Source organism: Rhipicephalus microplus, chromosome X, assembly GCF_043290135.1.
Source record: "Rhipicephalus microplus isolate Deutch F79 chromosome X, USDA_Rmic, whole genome shotgun sequence".
NCBI lineage: Eukaryota > Metazoa > Arthropoda > Arachnida > Ixodida > Ixodidae > Rhipicephalus > Rhipicephalus microplus.
In genome coordinates, this window is record NC_134710.1 from 254,953,118 (window position 1) to 254,973,395 (window position 20,278).

At 41.9% G+C, this 20,278-nt stretch overlaps 1 protein-coding gene across 4 annotated transcripts in view; it reads right to left on the reverse strand.

Moving 5' to 3' along the window:
• alpha-Spec (alpha spectrin) overlaps positions 1-20,278 on the reverse strand; it is a 173,566-nt gene that overhangs the window by 48,738 nt on the left and 104,550 nt on the right. For all 4 annotated transcript variants that reach the window (XM_037414135.2, XM_037414132.2, XM_037414133.2 and 1 more), the window contains 4 exons: positions 17,755-17,858; positions 15,996-16,158; positions 6,368-6,637; positions 5,011-5,324 (listed from right to left, as the gene is read on the reverse strand). In XM_037414135.2, coding sequence (XP_037270032.1) covers positions 5,011-5,324; positions 6,368-6,637; positions 15,996-16,158; positions 17,755-17,858 — 851 coding nt within the window. The remainder of the gene's footprint in view (positions 1-5,010; positions 5,325-6,367; positions 6,638-15,995; positions 16,159-17,754; positions 17,859-20,278) is intronic.

The following is a 20,278-nucleotide window of genomic DNA, read 5'->3' on the forward strand; positions in this document are numbered from 1 at the left end:
AAGTTGTGTGCTTAACATTGCTCCCTTCTAAAAGCTAAACCTAAGTGTTCTCAGTGTGCATAGTATTCGTGCTTCTGGTGTTAAAGGGACACTATAGGCAAATATTAGGTTGACGTTGATTGCTGAAAGAGCGGTACAGAAACCTCACAGTGCTGCTTTTGTGCCAAGAGAGTACTCATTTTGAAATAAAGTCATTGTAGTGGTCCGCATCAAGTTCACTTCGAATCACCCGTCTCAAAGAGGTCTTTTTCATGTCACTGTTGCCGTGCCCAATTTTCCCACCTTTGCAGCGCGGCCGCTGACACAAGTAGCAGCAAAGCGAGAGCAGTGGAAGCAACAGCAGCAACATCGGACATTGAACAATTTTCTGCTTGCTTGGTTCAACTGGGCCCCGCTAGATGGGACCACCTATTCATCCTAACCAGGCGAAAATGGAACTTTTGAACCACTTGTGCCATTCCCCATTGTAACGCCAGGTGGTTCACTTTTCCATGAATCGTACAGAAACGAATAAGCAGCATTGTATTGCAGCTCTAGATGCGCGGAAGGGTATTTTTTTATTGCAGCCAGTTTGAGCACTAAAGACTAATTGTAGTTCGATGCTCTAACGACATCAGGATCATTTCCAACATGTCCCACCCAGGGCGAACGTTGTGCGATACATTTAGTTGCTGTTGATAAGTACTGCCGATGTTGTCATACATTGAGCTTTCACTCTGACGCAAATTTTTATTGCCTTTAGTGGCCCTTTAAGATGAGTAACAAACTTTTCTACTGCTAGCTTGGGCGTAAAGTGCTTTTGAGGTGTAACAACACTTGGTTTACTTTGGAGACAAGGTGCATGCAGCAATGAACCATACACACTATTCTTTTTGAGTGATGGATTTAATTGGATACCTAATATGAAACTAATGCAAACTACATTAGCAAAACCTTCCTTTGCTACACCAAGAAAACCATTATCACTTTTAAAGACAGACTTGATAAGCCAGGAAAGATTCAAGAAAAAACAAACAAAAGCTGTGACGCTACCCTGAAGCTGCCACACCAGCTCTGTGTGAAGCCATAATTTTTGAAGCAGTTTGCTTTGTCCAAGAATAATGTAAATCGTGGCTAATGAACTTGAATCCTAATAAATGTACACTTGCCTCTTTTTTGTTGTCATATCCCTGTCAGATTTACCTATTCAATCACTGTTACAGTAGAATCACAGCTATCATTCAAATGTGTCAATGTCAATTTTTCTGCTGACATGTCTCTTGGTATGCGCATATTGTGAACGTAATTCCTGCAACCAATAGGTCACCAAGATTTCTCAGGCAATATCTATACCTCACTACAAAAAATTTAAAAATGCAAGCACACAATATGCCAGATTGAAACTTTTGAATATGCATCTTCCAACTGAGCCTATAGCAAATGTTTCTCTTAAACAAGTCCCAAATGGAACTGACCAGATTCGACTGGAATCAGTACTGGAATGATTCATTACTGGAATCAGTATAAAACTATATTAGTACTCGGCTTACTAATAATTCATATAAGATAGCAGCATTGCATCACTGAAAGCTCAATCAGGTTCGGCAACATTTGCTTTTCACTGCATGGTTGCCGCTGTCTTTCTTACGCCCCCCCCCCCCCCCCCTTTTAGAGATCAATGAATCATTCCCTGTACAATGAACTTCGTTCACACATTTCATCACACTTATCATCCAACTTAATTAACACACTTCAGCCTGAACCACCGCTTTCAAAGTTTTTTTTTTTTTTTAGAAGCAAGACTTTAAAGACATTTTACACACTATTACAACCATCACTAGTCGATCTGCATTTTCTGAAGTTCTTGACAACCATAGTCCATAGTGAACACTCTTTTCTAACTTTATTTCTTGCCACCCCTCAGACTTCTCCAAAAAGAGTGAACTGAAGTAAAGTTAAAAAGCACATGTACCGTATAAACCGAAATATAAGTCGAGATATTTTCAATAAAAAAGTGACCTAAAGTTGTCCCTCGTCTTATATAGCGGTGTCTAGCCGAAATTGCACCACTGTCTGGCAACATGTGGCTTGAATGTGCTTGAGAAGCCAGATGTGGCCATATCCGCACCCAAATCTAATCGCAGGTCACGGAGGAATTCCTCCGTGTCGTAGGCTGGTTTTTTTTTTCTCTCTGTCTGTTTTCTTTGTGCGCGTGATTTGCTTCCGATCTGTTCAGAGTTTTCGCTCCGCTTGAGATTGCGCTGCATTTTTAGTGGTATTTTTTTTCGTTCACTGAATATGAGTAGCGGTACAAGGAGGCAGTACTCAGCTGCGTTTAAACTATATGTTGAGTTCGCAAAAACGAACGGGATTATGGCTGCTCTGCGCCGCTTTGGTGTATTGGAAAAAAGCAAACGCTATTGGAGGGCGCAGAAAAAGAAGCTACAGATGTGCAATCCTCGAGAAATGTCGTTCCGTGGACGAAGCGCCATTCATGCGCAGCTGGAGGATAAGTTAGCAGTCTTTGTGCGGGAGGTTCATGCACGCTCGCTGCCAGTGGCCGTGGATACTATTCGCAAGAAAGCCGTGGAACTCGCGCAAGAAGCCGGGCACACGAGAGAAGAGTTTCGAGCACCAAACTTTTGGGTGCGTCGATTTATGCGATGCAAAGGATTTTCTCTCTGGCGGCGCACATTCATCTGTCAGAAGTTGCTGGAGGAGTTCGAGGTCAAGCTTTTAAACATTTAGCGCTTCGTGAACCGACTTCGGGAGCAGAAAGACTACATGATGAAGCAGATTGGCAATGCCGATGACACCCCCGTGTGGTTTGACATGCCTTCGTCGACCAAAATCACGCAGCGCGGCGCCAAGGATGTGAAGCTGTTGTCCACTGGCAACGAGCACTTGCGCTTCACCGTCATGCTGGCATACACGGCAGATGGTAGAAAGCTTCTGCCCTTCATCATTTTCAAACGCAAAAAGGGATACATGGACAAGGCCATGATGCTCGTATGGATAAGAGTAGTGTGGAACCGTCGGCCAGATGCACTGCTACATCTTTGCAGCATGCTGGTGTTGGATGCGTTTCGTGGTCACTTAAACCGACGCTGTGAAACGCGCACTCGGCGACGAGAAAACGGACCTCGCCGTGATACCAGGTGGTATGACGTCCACCCTCCAGCCGCTTGACGTTGTGCTGAAAAAGTCGTTCAAGAACCGAGTGCGGCTGGACTACCAAGAGTGGATGTCCGGCGACAACCCAAAGACACTGACGGGCCGCCTATAGAGGCCTTGCTTGCGACTGCGGCTGGGTGCTTTCCACCTGGTGTTCCTTGCCAGATTCCGTGGTGAAAAAGGCTTTAAAGAAATGTACTGTGAAAGGCGGCCAGCGACAAACTCTCGTATTCAAAAGACAGTGGTGCTTCGTCGGATGAATAGGAGCAGTTGCCATGGTGGTTGAGGGGGGCTCCGACGATCGGGGTGCATTGCACCCAATTCGCAAATAAATGTGGTTTGGCAGTTTTGGGTTGTTTTCCCTTTTTTTTTTTTTTTTGGTAACCTGAACTTGGGGGGTCGACCTATATTCTCACTCGACCTATAGTCTGGTTTATACGGTATGTTGCTTGTATGTATGAATTGAAGCAAAATTAAAAGTCACATGTACGTTACTAACACAGAAAAACAACGATACTTTCAACTTTTCAGTTTTTTTTAAAGTGTCCTACTCACAAAATGTAACTGACAAGAATCAACTACAATTGATTTAACTGGAAAACTTCCATTCCTAGGTCGAAAAAAAATTGTGGAGCTCACTCAGACTCACTCATGAAATATATTTTAGGGCTCGCACAGACTCAGTCTCACCAAAATTTTCCTGAAACAGACTCTTGCTCACACTGGCGCAAATTTTGCTTAACTGAACTCACTCAGACTCAAACCCACCAAAATATTACTCACCCGAACTCGAGACTCGATCCGAGTAAGTGAGCCCGAGTGAGTCAGCTCACGAATCCATTAGATTAGTTTATTCGACCATGGTGTGTCTTCTTTAACCCCAATATCTCATGTAATCTGTGCTCTTCTAGAAACCTTTCAATACAGTAGTACCTTCAGTATGATTTATGAGCAATTCCAAACGAGTAAGGATATTTTTTTGAAACTGATGACAACATAACGTATATTTATGAAGATCCCTAGAAGAGTTGGCAGTGGGGAGTTCAAAGCACCCTTATGTGATTCATGCTTCTGATAAATATTGAATTGCTCTATGAATAATACTGCTTTGTAATAATTGTGCATAGCCGTGAGTATAAAGTGAATTCAGGTAAGGCTGACAATAATGTTGAAGATGAGTAGATAGGACCACAGGTCGGTAAAAAAAAGTGGAACTCACTAAGACTGACTCAAGAAATATATCTTGCGCTTTGGACTCACTTGGACTCGCACTTGCTAAAATTTTTCCCAGTCAGGCTCATTCAGACTCGCACAGACAAACATTTTCTTCAACCAGAATCGCTCGAATTCAAACTAATCAAAATAGTGCTCACTTGACTCAGACTGACTCATGGCTCATTTTTAGTCTGAGTGAGTCGACAAATGAGTGAATTCGTCTACCTATGGTCTAAATGCATGAACTGAAGTGAACTGGGAAGCATATGAAACTGTGTCGCGTACATGAAAATATTTATGGCAGGCTGGTAAGCCAACAATGTTGGTAGCACTATAAAGCCATTTGTGACCCTTATTGCAGAACTTGGATTATTTCAATTCAAGCTAAAGAAAAGTATATAAAGTCAAACCCCTCTATAAGAGACACTGATATAAAAGACAAATGGGTATAAGAGACACCAATGTGCCTACATTTATATAAGGGGTTGATAAGAAAATTCGTATGTGGTATCCAGCTTATGAGAGACTTCGTATAAAAGACAAGCACCGCTTCTGAGTGCATGTCTTTTATATATGGGTTCAATTGTACTCGTCATGAAAGAACTCAAAGAAATAGTACAAAAGCCGTCCCAAATAACGTACTTGATCCAGGACTCTTCATCTGCGATGTCGCGGAAGAATTGGTGCAGGGTGTTAGCTTCATGCAGCTGAGAACGGCGATAGGCGGCCAACGTGCGCAACCGCTCATAACGTTCGTTGATCGACGATCGTTTCTCTTGGATAGGTCCCGAATGGAACTGGCCAGATTCGACCAAGGAGTCCGCAAGCGCATTCAAGTCCTTGACCCTGTCTTCATGGGCTAAGATGTCTGCTTCAACCAACTGGTGCTTCTTGGTCAGGTTCTGCACTGATGCCAGGTCCTTGCCGCTGTCCTCGCTTTTCAGCAATGACTCCACCTACATTATGATAGCAGGCACCACTCAATGCATGAAACTAGAAAGACCCATCTTCATGGCTTTGTAATGACCAGATCTACACAAAACCTTTATGCATTATTCATACTCAAGGAACAACTTCCATTTTCTACAGCATGCTTTGAAAACACTCCCGCAATAAACACCAGCCAGTTGTTTTATGTAAATGTTTTGTCCATCCCTTCACTAAAGTCTATTTGAATATATAAATTGCTTTTATATTTGAATATTAAATTAAATTAGAATATCAATTTGAAAATCGAATGCCTAAATATAAATTTGAAGCTTCATAAGAAGCCCAATTCAAATAAAGCACATAAATACACAAAGTTCACATGTAATAGAACATCGTGTATTTGTGTATTGGGTAATATATATTTGTTCAAATATTTTTGAACACACAAAAAAGGCTTTTGACAAGCCAAAAGGCTTGTTTAGGCAAAGGTACCACAGAAGGAGAGGTAAAAATTGACTGACAAGGGAAAAACAAAAGACGCATCAGACCAAAGCCTACTGTTAAGGTAACAGCTGTGTTTGTTAGATGGAATTCTGAAGGGTTATGTCCATTTAACAAAACTGTCCTATTAGGTTTTTAAGGAAGTTTATAACAGTAGCTGGATGACTTGCCATTGAACCCTATAGCTGCAAGAAAAAGGGTGGAGTGACGACAATTAGTAAAATGTCACTACTTTTATAATTATTCACTTTTGTGCATAAACGATAACAAGACATGATGCAGTAATCTTGATTTGAACATAAGGTACTTGGAAACACTTCTGACAAATACACTAGCAAAATCTGTGGCAAAATGCATTATGTCACTTTATATTCCACCATTTTTCAAATATGCTACATAGTATTTCGTAAACACTACGGCGGACTAACTATTTCTTGTTAAGTACCCTCAAATTAATGAACACTTGAAGCTACCAGTGCTTTTATCTGAAACACAATTTAAATCCCACAAATAACTTCAATGTCTGTAGAGCACTTGCTAACAAAATTCCATCTTTTAGGATATTCACCTCTCCAAGCCAGAAGTCAATGTCCTTGACAGCAGCATTGAATGTTCTCTGTTTGTTAGCCTCCTTGAGCTTCATGCTCTTCTCAGATGACTTTGTAGTCAAGTGTTCCCATTGGTCAGCAATTGAACCAAGGCGTGCTTGCACTGCATCTTCAGAGCCAGCACACTTGCGCTTGTCAATGAGGTTTTGACCCATGGCAAGCACAGCTTGGATACGGTCAGCATTGGCAGCCAGCTCCGCTTCAAATGCTTGGTGCTTCTTGTGCTTGCTCTGCATATTAAAAAATAAACATATTTTACATTAATGCATTATGATGCTAATGCTGAATTTATTGTATACACTGTTATCAGCTGACTCCTGCAGGGATGCATGAAGTTCCCGATTTTATTAACAGCGGAGCGGAAAACTCAAAACGGGACATGGGCAGGAGGTGTCCTGCACTTCAAGACAGTGCATCAAGAAAGTAATATTCACTCAATTATCCGAAGTGACAGCCCTTCAAGACGCATGAGGTAATTCTGATGCCTCTTAAGAATTCTTCCTCAATATGGAACCGATGATGTTGCTGACTATATATTACAGTATTCAGCTAGGTATAATAGACCAATTTCAAGCAATCACAAAACCCCTCGTGGGCGCGAAGCACTATGGGATAAGTGTGCACGTTGAACCAGTCAAGCCCGCACATATTTTGCGTCGCCCGCTGCTCGTTGGCGCCAAGAGAGCACAAAAAAAAAAAAAAAAAAGATAGGCGTCCCCGAATGCTGAATATTATTACATCCAAAACACTATACATGCCTGAATGCGCCTGCATGTATATCTACGCATGAAATGCGAAAGGAACAATGCAGTCATTGTAGGTATATAACCGAGCTGATGTACATGGGATGTAGTAATCAAGCAGCATGCGCATGAATGATTACATGCCGATACATGCAGTAAAAACATATCATGAGCAATGGGAGCTGTAATACTGAATTCATAATTATTCAATGATTACTTCTTTATAAGTTGGACAATTAATTGTCTGTGATCGGTTGTAACCAAATCGTGGAGAGGTTTTACAGTGTTCAGGTACAAAGATTATCACTATTTTAATTCACAAGTCACAGCTGTACAAAAAAGTGAGCACATTCTAAACGCGTCTTAAAGGAATGGGACTAGAAATCATTTGTGAGGTTCCTTGCTCTGATAATTTGCAGTTTCTTCGTGCAGTTTCAGACTGGGCTTGGTGGCATCGTTCGGAGCATCATGCTAAACTACGTGCTCTTCCTTATACAGGTATGCCTTGGCTTTCACGGAACTGAACCTGCTTCCCTTCTGGGTTGCTGTGGTCATTCCGCCACAACGCCAATGTCATCAAGTATCCAACACGTGCAACTTGGGACAACGCTGCTACCGCTATCAGCATGGCAGAACGAACCCCATCATGATGCGACGCTTCACACGTCACGTCCGGATGATCCTTTTGGCGCACCAGCGACATCTGGCACATCGGCGGGACTGCATAAAGGGCCGAACATGACCCGCCCATGCTTCACCGGGCTTGGTGGCACCGTTCGGAGCATCATGCTAAACTACGTGCTCTTCGTTATACAGGTTGGTGATAAACGGTCCTTTGCTAAATGTACTAAAACTAGTTACGTTGGACTAGTTGTGCTGCCAAGCCCACAGTACACGTTTTGCTACCTGCAGTGTGTTCGCGTGATATTTTTGTTATTGCAACTGAGTGGTGACGTAGAAGAGAACCCAAGTCCTAACAAAATAGATCAAATACTAAAGGCCGTCAATGAACTTAAGACATCTCATACAGCTCTTGAGACGGATCTTAAAGATGTGCAGCTAAGGCTATCTCAGATTGAAAGTACCCTTACGTCATTAAAGCAATGTCAGGAGAAGATAGAAAAATGTGAAGCAACCGTATCGGCTATGCGCAGTAAGTTCACTGAAATGCACAACAAAATAGAAGAACTAGAAAATAGAAGCCACCGAAACAATATCATTATTTATGGTCTTAAAGAAACAGAACAAAAACCAGAAATGGTGCAACAACTTGTGACGCGAGGGATATTTTCTGAAATGTTGGGCATCGAAGTGAAATCTGTTGAGGGTGTGCACAGGCTCAGTCTTCGGAAGCCTAATCGCAACCGACCGGTTATATTGCGCTTCTATGATTTTACAGAAAAAATCTGGTATTACGAAACTGTTATAAACTAAAAAATACAGCCATATCTGTATCAGAAGACTATTCTAAGTTTGTCCGTGAAACTCTGAGAAAGCTGTGGCAGGCGTCTGCGCTGAATCGCAGTAACGAAGATAAGGTGACACTAGTTTACGACAAACTTGAAATTAACGGAGAATGCTTCACATGGAATGAGATAGAAAATAAAATAGTAGCTGTGAAACGTGCTCGTACCGATGGTCACAAGAAGGCAAGCACTTCTCAAGGGTGACCGAAAACAAAAGAGCCACTAACGCTGCTTTGCTTTAATGCAAGAAGTATCGTAAACAAAACACAGCAGTTAGAAGAACTGTTGCTTTTGTACAGACCTGATGTAGTGGTCATTACGGAAACGTGGCTAAACCCTGATATTCACGATTCAGAGATAGTGCCACCAGCATACGCACTGCTTCGTACAGATCGGGATAGCCGCGGCGGGGGCGTGGCCATCGCCATTAAACAGAACACGCCTTTTCATAAAGAAAGTGGCATTGGTGGTCACGAAAGTGTGTGGTGTTCAATCCTTATTAATAACGTCCCTGTGTTGATTGGTGGTGTATACCCGTTTCCGGGTGCTCCTGATGAATACCTTGTAAAGCTACAGAACTTTCTTCACGGCTGTGTAGGTGAGAGAACGAAACTAATACTTACTGGTGATTTTAATATGCCGGGAATAAACTGGGACACTTTTGCCATCGGAAATACTGCTGTTAAAGGTTCAGATATACTTTTTGACATTATGTTTAGTCACTCGTTGACACAGCTGGTGATAAAACTGATTCGCATCCACGCGTCGGCATGTTCCGTGCTTGATCTTGCATTTGTGTCTGGCTCATTAACACCAAAAATAAGTATTGAAGAGGGAATCTCTGATCACAAGCTCATTCTGTTGACATTTCATGACATGGGCGGCCGCGTATCAATTGCAACGACGCGCATACCAGTTAAAGATTACTACAGAGCGAGTGACGAAAGTGTTATAGATTTTCTTGAAGCATCACAAGACGATTTCTTTAATACGTCATCGGGTGTCGTGGATCTATGGAACAAACTAAAATCTGGAATCGCGCATTGTGAATCAACCTTCATACCTACTAAGCTAAAGAAAACTAAGCGTAAAACGCCGTGGATTACGAGAAACATAATCCACCTAAAGAGAAAAGTACAACGACTCCGCAAACATAAAAAGAAATCCGCTGCGCTCAATGAACTTTCACGCCACTTAAAAACGGAAATAAAGATGGCAAGAGACCAATTTTTCTCAAGCACTCTGACCGAGTTTATGACAAATCAACCACGTAAATTTTGGAAGTACTTATCAAAGCCAAATAGCACAGTAACTAAAATGGAAATATCGGGTAGTCTTGTTGAAGATGCACCGATTATGGCAGATGCTTTCAACATTTACTTCCAATCAGTTTTCACGCGTACGCAGCCTTCATTTTTACCATCGTCTAACAGTGAAAATCACATGCCAGAGTTAACAATAACAGAGTCTGGCATACTTAACCTGCTTCTTCAACTCGATGTCAAAAAATCACAAGGCCCGGATGAAATTTCTAATGCTTTTTTTAAGCGCTATGCCGCTCAGCTAACCCCGTTTCTGCAAAAGATATTTTCCTTATCATTAGAAACAGCTGTGCTTCCTGATGATTGGTTGTGTGCAAAAGTAATTCCTATCCATAAAAGTGGGAACAAACAACTGATAAACACATACAGGCCAATATCACTCACAAGTACATGCTGCAAGCTAATGGAGCATATAATAAACAAAGCACTTATCAACTATCTAGAGGAAAATAATCTGCTTTATCCGAACCAACACGGTTTTAGAAGGAAGCTTTCGACCACGACACAACTTTTAGAGATTACTCATGACTTTGCTTTAGCTATTGATTCTAGACTGCAAATAGATGCCATATTTATTGATTTTTCTAAGGCATTCAACCGCGTTCTGCACTTGTTGCTCATACAAAAACTTGAATCATTTGGGGTTGACTCAAAAATAGTCCATTGGATTGCCGCTTATCTTTCCAACCGCACCCAGTATGTTTCTTTTAACAATGGCGAGTCCGACCGTGCCGACGTGTTCTCTGGTGTTCCCCAAGGGTCCGCACTAGGACCAACACTCTTTCTCATATACATCAATGACATCTACACTGCTATGGAACCAGGTATTACAATGAGGCTTTTTGCAGATGACTGCGTCATATACTCTCCCACTAGCACTACAAAAGACCAGGTGAAACTTGACAAATCTTTAGAAAATATTGGGCAATGGTGTGAAAAACATGGTATGCAAATCAATACAGACAAAACCATGTGCATTACAATTTCCCATAGAAAGACACCACTTCACTTTCAGTACAACTTCTCTGGGGCAGACATCAAGCATGTAAATACCGTAAAGCACCTGGGGGTCACAATAACATCATCGTTAAAGTGTAATGTCCACATTAATAAAATTTCTGCACGTGCATTTAAACAACTATGTTTTTTAAGGCGTAAACTAACCGGAACTTCCCTTCAAGTAAAACTAACAGCGTACAAGACGCTCATTAGACCAATCCTGGAATATGCAGCTATAGTTTGGAACCCGCACCACAAAAGAACATGATTGATGCAATGGAGAAGATTCAAAACCGGGCTCTTAGGTTGATTTTTCCAAAGTATGCCAGGTGGGAGAGTGTTTCCGCGCTGTGTTTGCAAGCACGTGTCGCAACTCTTGCTAGTAGACGACAATTAGCCAGCCTGAAATTTCTTTTTTTCAAACAACCTGGTTAATTTAAATAAGGATGATTACCTTAAAGCTCCGCACCGTCACTCCAGTAGAACAATGACAAATGCATACGCCCATTCCTGTCACGTTGTAACACGCTGAAGTATTCTTTTTTTCCCGCAGCTATAGAGATGTGGAATGACTTGCCAAACGACATCAGTGCACAATCACCTGAATCATTTTCATCGCTGTTGGAAATTCATTTAGAGGCATTGCAATAAATCCTGTGCTATCTTTGCCGAAATAAAGGTTGAAACAGTGTATCGCGCATGTGCTCCCACATTGCTACATGTGCTTAACCGCCTGCATCTGCAAATCAATGTTACCGTTGATGTTATCATGCTAAGTAGTTTTTTTTTCAGTGAAACACATGTGCATTGTTCATTTATTGCTTTATACTGTTATATCGTTATTTTTCTTTGCGATATAAAGTGTTATTTGCTCTGTACGCCCTCTCCTGTATAGGCCTGAAAAGGCCCACAGTATTGAATAAATAAAATAAATAAAGTACACTTTAAAGTTTCATTGCAAGTTCACTGAAACCGGTATTTTAATTTCGCGGTGCCGCAATCGAATATTGTTAAACGAGGAATTGTGACACCATGCTACGGACGGCATCGAAAAAAAAACTAGCTCATACAAGATGAGCAGTAGTTTCCAACTGCAAATTGATCGCCTCAAAGAAGCAGGGGATCCTGCTTATTGCATCAGTTGAAGCTAGAAATGCTTCAGTGAAGTTAGAAATACTTCAGTCAATTGACATATCTAAGTCGCATGGCCTGAAGAATTTAGGGAAGCGGTGTGGGGTGGTTCTGTTTGCCACGACACATAAGATTAGTTGCATTTGTCCCATAGTGCACTAGCGATTGCAAGAGTCGGCAGTAAGGTCCGCCATGGTGGAACAGTGGCTACGGTGCTCGGCTGCTGAAGCAAAGGTCTCGGGTTCAATCCCGGGCCTGGTGGTCAAATCTCGACGGAGGCGAAATGGTCGAGGCTCATGTGCTGTACTATGTCAATGCACGTTAAAGAACACCAGATGGTCAAAATTTCAGAAGCCCTCAACCAAGGCGTCTCTCATAATCATATCTTGATTTGGGACATAAAACGCCAGATATTGTCTGCAGTGACAAAAAAAAAAATTTGGTCATAGTCATATCAGTTGTTTTGTCGGTTGTTGCGTAGCAGTTAAACACACATTCCCCCCCCCCCCCCCCGCCCCCCTCTTTGTCCACATTTACATTGGCTAGATTGGTCGATGTATTAACACGAATGCCAGTGAGCATCGAAATTCATTCAATAGAGCCTTCTCATCTCACCTTACTATGTCAGTCATGCAAATGTGATCCAGTCTTTGAAACTACAATAGTTTTGTACCATCAACCTAATGAAACAAAGCGAGCATTGCAGAGGCATATTATGCCACAAATAACACTGCACTTTGTGCAAGTCGACCTTTGCTGTAGTTACAAGAAGAGTAATTAGACTGTATTAATAGACTGTAAACACGTGCCTTCATTGTTTGACTTTTTGTGCCTCTTTACAACGCGCACGCTGCATCCTCAATTTTGTGATGTTTTTCACGCGTGCAAGAAACTTTCAGTTGTGAGTAAGCACTAGTAGAGCATGTATTCCCTCCCTTGTCCTACTTTATTTTTTTTTGTCCTAAATACTATTCCAACTTGTAGTCATAGTGCCAATGAAGGTTAGTGGACACTTACTGTTCATGAAATATATGGTGGGAGAAACGCGCACACTATTCAGTTAAGGTACCTTATTTTATTAAATGTCGACTATACTTTCTATAGTACTCTTCAACAATCATGACCTAACATTCTACTCCTCGACAGTGTCAATGAACATTGATTCCAAATGCATCCGCGAATCTAAGACTGCTCATGCGCTTCATAGGCAACAAAGTTGCATCTCTTTTTTTATTTCATTTTTTTTTTGCTGCAGAACGCTGGCATAAAGGCAAAAAAAAAAAAAAAATGGGCGACACTTCTGAGCCGCTTAACAAATCCTACAATGGGACCGATAAAAATATAGTTGAGAGGCCCTCACAGCTAAACACTGAATTTCGTGATTGAATTACGCAGTAATATGTTGCACCTTGCCACATTCACAGTGTCTAAGAAGTCCTGGAACAGCGCAAACAGAAAGGTAAAATGTGTGGCCCGCGTACTCGCGGCGACTACTCCGGCGAACCAACTTTTCCCGTGAGCACTTGCATGCCCATTGGTGGCACTGGTATGCTTTAAAATGGTCTATTGGGAAAAATTTCGCGCCAGTTTTGCAAATAGTTCCCAACAGAACTTCGAAGTACCTATCATGCATAGAAGTGGGCGAGACGATACAAAGCTTTTACGAAAGATTAAGCACAGAACAGGCACTCACAGGCCAGACAATGCTTGTCCTGTGTATCTCAGCTTTGGAAGTGTCTGTTCTATGCTTCATCTTTTTAAAAAACTTTACAGGATTGCCCAATGCTCTTTTAGCTTCAGGTAAAAGGATACGTACAATAAAAAGGATGGACTAATGAGTGCTTTCAATCTTATTAATAAATGCTCACATACTATAACATACTATATCGAAAGACTGTGTCCTCTATTGTCCCATCAAACGAATCATATCTTTCCAAACTGACCCCATTGTGCCTTCAAGCCACAAGAAATTTTTGGCCCATCTTGAACACAAAAATAAAGTCAAATAATTTCACAAGCCTTGAGCTTAACAAATTCGGCAATGTAACAAACTTTTTCAGAATGTCTTCTCTGCTATTACCCCAGTGGGCCCAGTCCAGAGTAGCCCACCTTACTTGAACTTGTTAATCTAGCTGTCTCATCTCTTGTTCTTAGCTCTCCCCTCACAAATTACATTCTATAGAATCCAGAGAATCAATAGAGTCAAGGTTTTGCAAGCTGAATCTTAATATGTACCTTAATATGTGCTATAGGTAAACATAAATAACTATTTTTTGTTCCTTATGTATTTCCACAACTTCTCAGCCTGATCAAAAGTTTAGTAATGCACGTTGTATTTATCAAAATCTTGGCATAACACATGCATACTTTCTTGGTCTTTACGAGGAACTCCTGGGGAAGCAACACGCTAGACTTGACGGTCATTGCTGTGCAATTCAAGGGCCCAAGCTCAGCTCCCTAGGACTTTCTCACACGTAGGACAATTGATGAGCAGCAATCAACACAAATGTTTTGCAAATTGAGAGCTACTCCACATTTTTTAGCAGCACCTGCCTTCCCGATTCTTGGTGCTAGTGGGTGACTAGAAAACATGTGGGGCACATTCAAATGAAACTTGCAATGCAGGTGGCACCTGGGGGATGCTATATGGTTCTTCAAAACTAGAAAGCTTTGAGAATTCTCGATTTATATGATCTAAAATATTTATTAACACTACCCCAGTATTCCGAGAAAACCCCCCTATGAACTTGGGTTCCCATGAACTGCTCCGGCAGGATTCTGTAGCAGAGAACAGTTTGAAAAAAGAATGGCAGGAGGGGAGGGTGCTTACGCTGTCATTGGTGTATACTACTTCAAGTCCCCCTAGAAGGGGAAGCAGGCACATGCTTGGGTAGGGGTGCTTGCTCGGGTAGGGGTGCTTGCTCGGGATTTTACGGTAGTATGATAATTTGAGCAGGAGTGGTGCTAGAGTATGTGTTGTGAGTCTACTCAAACTTCCCCCAGATGTACTAGTAAAGTTAAGTGCCCCATGGCGTCTGCCAATCTCTTAATCTTTGCCTACTGCTGCTAAAATGCTAAGTACGTGCAGAAGGCTACCATGTAAGGTTTAAGCATGAATGTGTGATTAATACAGTGCCACTTTTGTCCCACTGTAAAGGTTGCAAAGCCTTTTCCAACAAGCTGCATTTAGGCTGCTTTTTTAATGAGTGGTCTGAGCACAATAGCTTGGGTAGATTTGACACATGCCAACTAGCCAAACTTGACATCCTAGCTAAGCATGACAACTTCACACCCTCGTTCTCTTTCCCCCCTCCAATTGTAGGGTGGCCAATCGACCTCCCTGCCTTTTCTCGGCTCAATTGGCCACCCTACAATTGGGGTGAGGAAAAAGGAAGAACACGGGTGTGAAGTTGTCATGCTTAGCAAGGATGTCAAGTTTGACTAGTTGGCATGTGTCAAGTCTACCCGAGTCATGGTGTTCAGACCACTCATTAAAAAATCAGCCTAAATGCAGCTTGTTGGAAATCTACAGCTTGTTGGAAAAGGCTTTGCAACTTTTACAGTGGGACAAAACTGGCACTGTATTTATCGCCTTTTCTCTCTCTCTCACACCCTCGTAATTAACCTCTAAAATTTCTAGAGTTAATACTGCAGCTTCCTAAATGCCCAGTCTTGAAGCCACCTTCTCTCCACTTTAGCAATGAAACTGCCAGAGTATACAGAGTGACCTTTCACACACCTCGCTGAGCACGTTAATATCAAATTTTCAGTTATTCGCAATGACGACTTTTCCATTAGTGTAATAAAACAGCTGTTTCCCATTTTGTTCTTATGAATCGTACCTTTGTTTCTCTTACTAAGAAGAGCCTCTGTAGCAACTGAAGTGATCATTAGCGAAGAATCATGCAATTGAAGTTCAAAACTCACCTGTATGTTTGCTGGATCCTTGTATGATTCATCCATTGCCATTTGCAGCTTCTCTGCAATCCAATTTTCGATCTCGTCAGCATCTCTGCTGAATTGCTGCAGGGTCTGAGACTCTCCAAGCTTAGATCGCTTCTCAATCAAGGCTTCCTTGAGGTGCTTCCATCTGTAAAACAAATTCATAAATGAATTTCATGATGCTCAACAGTGAACATTGTCAGGTTCAATGATTTACATCAATGGTGCCACAAACAAGATTCAAATGGTCAATGCTGTGCATGCATGGTGTCATCTATATGTTTCAAAAACAAGCCATTTTTCACCTCTAGAAGAGGCACAAGGAAACAGTAGTTAGTAGGGGTGCAATTTCAGCTGTTCACAGGAGAGTGCTCGTAAGAGCAAATAACGTTACTGTGCCTGTACATTTTCTTTCCTAGTGTTCATGCATTTTTCCAAGCCTGTAAAACAATTACTCCAATGTGCATACTTCTTTATTACTAAAATAGGTTTCTTATTTTAACTCAGTTTCTTCATGAATAGGCAATGCAGCTCTATCCATGAAAAATATTTTTTGTCGCTTGATGACGTATAAAAAAATACAGAAATATTTTTTTCATAGGTCACTCACAGCACTTGGAATATGAAAAAAAAAAACAATTGTGGTGAGTCACATTTGGTAAAAAAAAAATTTGAACCACAATGGTTCAACTTTAAATGACGATAGTTATAGTGCGAGAACAGAACGACGACAAAGAGACAAGAAGGACACGAAAGACACGAGCGCTCGTGTCCTTGCCTATTTGTCGTCATTCTGTTCTCGCGCTATAACTATTGTGATGTCATACCAACTAGCCCAAGCTGCCACACTCAACTTTAAAACTTGAGAACTATGATAGAAGCTTTGCAAAGCTCCATGCAAGGTGAACAGTAACACACATTCACCATTTGCTTCCTTTTCAAGACTGCTAAGCGGTCGAGCTTCTGTTCAAAGATGTCCTTAAATGAACTTGAATTTTTATTTTTTTTCTTACACTTCAACCATGTGCACTGACCAAATGCAAAGCATGACTTCATTTCACTGCGCATGAAGTCATGAAAATGAAAGAAAAAAAATCCACATGAATAATGTGGCTGCATGTGAGTGACAAAAGCTCACTACTCAAAAGCTTGAAGCATGGAAAGCATTCACACATGGCTGTTCTCGGCATGGCAGAGAACACAAAAAGGCAAATCATAGTCTGTTGAGCAAATGAATGCTACAGGTCAGGAAGCTTCCCTTTAATTACAGGCTATCGATAACAAGCACCACATACAGATCAAGAGGCATCTCTATACATAGCACTATAAATTTATGCATCAAACCAATATGGTTTGCAGCCAGTGCAATGCATGTAATACTGTCATCCACAGTGCAATGGCAAGGCCAATGTACATATAATGTCCAAGAGCTTTTCTTCAATATTTTTGCTGCGAATATGAGGTGCCTCCGCTTCCAGAAGAATACAGCACGGTACTTCCTTAATGATTTAAAGTGGAAGCTGTGCACGGAATGATAAAGCATAAAATGTAAGGTTAACATGTGAAGATGTGGCTAGCATTGTAAAAAGAAGTACAGAGCAGGGCAGTATTACCACTAACCTCATAAAAAGACGAGCTACCGATAACAGGCATAATTGGACATTGCTGAACATAGCGACATACCGCTAGCTATTAAATCATCCGGTTCAAGTGATAACTGTAGTTCAAGACTGAGGCCATTTACCTGTTGAGCACTTGATCTTTCTTGTCCTTGATATCATTCGCTGCATAATGGTCAGAACTCACCAGCTTGTCAGCAAGAGCTGCCAGAGCAGCTATTTTCTCCTCCTGAAATACGTACATTAAAAATGCTTTGCACACTGATGTGAATAAAGGCAAGGGTATTCTGAAAGTCAGCCAACTTTGTGCAAAGTGAGTTGATGATGTCAAGAAGCAATTGAATTTTGCCAACGATTTCTCAAAGGCCATGGGAATTTTGTACTTGAACACAATGTTAAAAAAGATATGAAGTGCACACCTCATTTCCCAAAATGTGTGTCCAGACCAGCAGAACGAAAGTGCTTCCAAGCTTTAATGCTCAGTGAATTTTTAAACAAGTGCAGAGGCTCAAAAGAATGGCAGTGAAGTACTATTAAATGCAATTACCAGGCAGTGTGATGTGTAAGTCGCCAGTAACTGGTTTGCAAAAATGAAATATCCTCAAACGAATGTTTTAGCGTGAAGTGTGCCACTGTTATAATGCACACAAATGTGGAAACAATGAACTGTAGTAGTTTTGGAATACTTTATACCACTGTATACTTTCAAATGTAACACTCCCTTGTTTGCAATGAGTCTGAAAATGGCCTCCTCATTAAAGTGAGCACAAAACCGAAATAATATTTGATGCACTGGCTACATATGCAGTGGAATCATATGCAGTGGAATCATATGCAGTGGAATCATATGCAGTGTCATCCCCATCCCACAATGACGACTGAGCCAATTTTGTTGATAGGTTGCATAGGTTTATTTCTTGCTGGACTGCAACCGGTGTACTTTATATCGGACTCTCAGTGAAGTGCCGATCGCACCGCTTTCATTATGAAAGCTCATGTCAAGGAAAAGTTACTTTGCATGCTGAAGAAAGCTACAACACATCTCTTTTGTGTGCCCAAGCCTGGTGACTGTTTGTGATCCAGACAAAAGGAAAAAATCAAAAGCTGCAGTTTGATCAGCAAGAGCTTCTATCGGCTACAAGTATGAACATAGCAGGACTATGAAAACAGACTAGTAATCAACTTCTTGTAGACTAAGCTTGTCATGGTAACTGACCTTAATTTAGCATCTTATCAAGGCTTACCGTAATTACTCGAACCTAACGCGCACCTTTTGGCCAGTTAAGCGAGTTCATAAATCGCATGCGCGTTAGAATCGAATATGAAAAAATAAATAAATACGGTCATTCTATTGCCATCGGCATTCCAAAATGGCCGCCCCATACGTGTGTCGGCATGGCGCGTCGGCCATTTCTGCCTATGTGTTTCCCATGAGCGGCACTTTGTATGTGTGCTGAAGAGTTCGTCATCTGGTAGTGCACTAGCATCGACGGCATGAGAAGGCCGACTCCAAAAACTCGACGAGTGCATCACGCTGCCGCTTTTAAAAGAAAAGTCATCGCGTGTGCCAAAACGGACGTAAATCGGGCTGCATCGCGGTCGTTCAGAGTTCCCGAAACGTGCCTGCGGGACTGGCGGAAACAAAAGCAGAAGATTGTCGACAGCAAAGATTCACGCAAAGGTTTCAGTGGACCACAGCAGGGTCGGTTTCCGCAAATTAAAGAGCTGCTCGGCGAGTATGTGATTGAGCAGTGAACGGCACAGCGGCCCGTGACGACAGAACTGCTCCAAGTGCAGGCTATGCAGTTAGCCTTAGAAAAAGGGCTAATGCGGAGCCAGTTTAAAGCGAGCAGGTTCTGACTAACTTTATGAAGAGGAAAGGCTTTTCCCTCTGAAGGCGAACGGGCATATGCCAAAAGTTTCCAGAGGAGTACGAAGAAAAGCTTCAGTTTTCAGAGGTTCGTCCTAAACTTGCGGCACAACAACGGCTCCCTGCTTGGGCAAATCGGGAATGCCGATCAGACGCCTCTTTACTTCGACATGCCTGGCACCACAACCGTCGAGAAGAAGGGGGCGAAGCAAGTTCGCGTGCTGACATCGGGCCACGGTAAAACTAGAGTGACGCCAATGCTCCGTTGCACGTCAGATAGGCACAAGCTTCTCCCGTACCATTTAAACGGAAGACGCTCCCGGAAGGAGTCTTTTTCCCGAGTGGTGCGATTGTGTGGGCCAACGAGAAAAATGGGTGCGCGTTGCAATCGATGTCTTGCTTTTTTTTTTTTTTCGTCGTGGAAACCGGGTGCGCGTTACTATCGAGGGCGCGGTAGAATCGAGTAAATACGGTATATTAAAGATCACATTATCTTAAAGCCAGCAAGGCTGAATCACAGATGAAGGCAACCTATTTTGTAAAAAATCTGCATTGTGTTGAAAAAATTGAGATGGCCACTCACTGTATGTGCTATCTCCACCAGCCACCTCTGCCCCTCTTCCCGACTGTTACTTCAAAGGAGTTAGTACTTACGTTAACTCAAAGGAGTTATCTGCAACTAAAAGTATTTGCGCACTTCTGACAGTATGGTTCATCACATCATTACATCATTAAATCATCATCATGATCATCATCAGCCTGACTAAGTTTACTGCAGG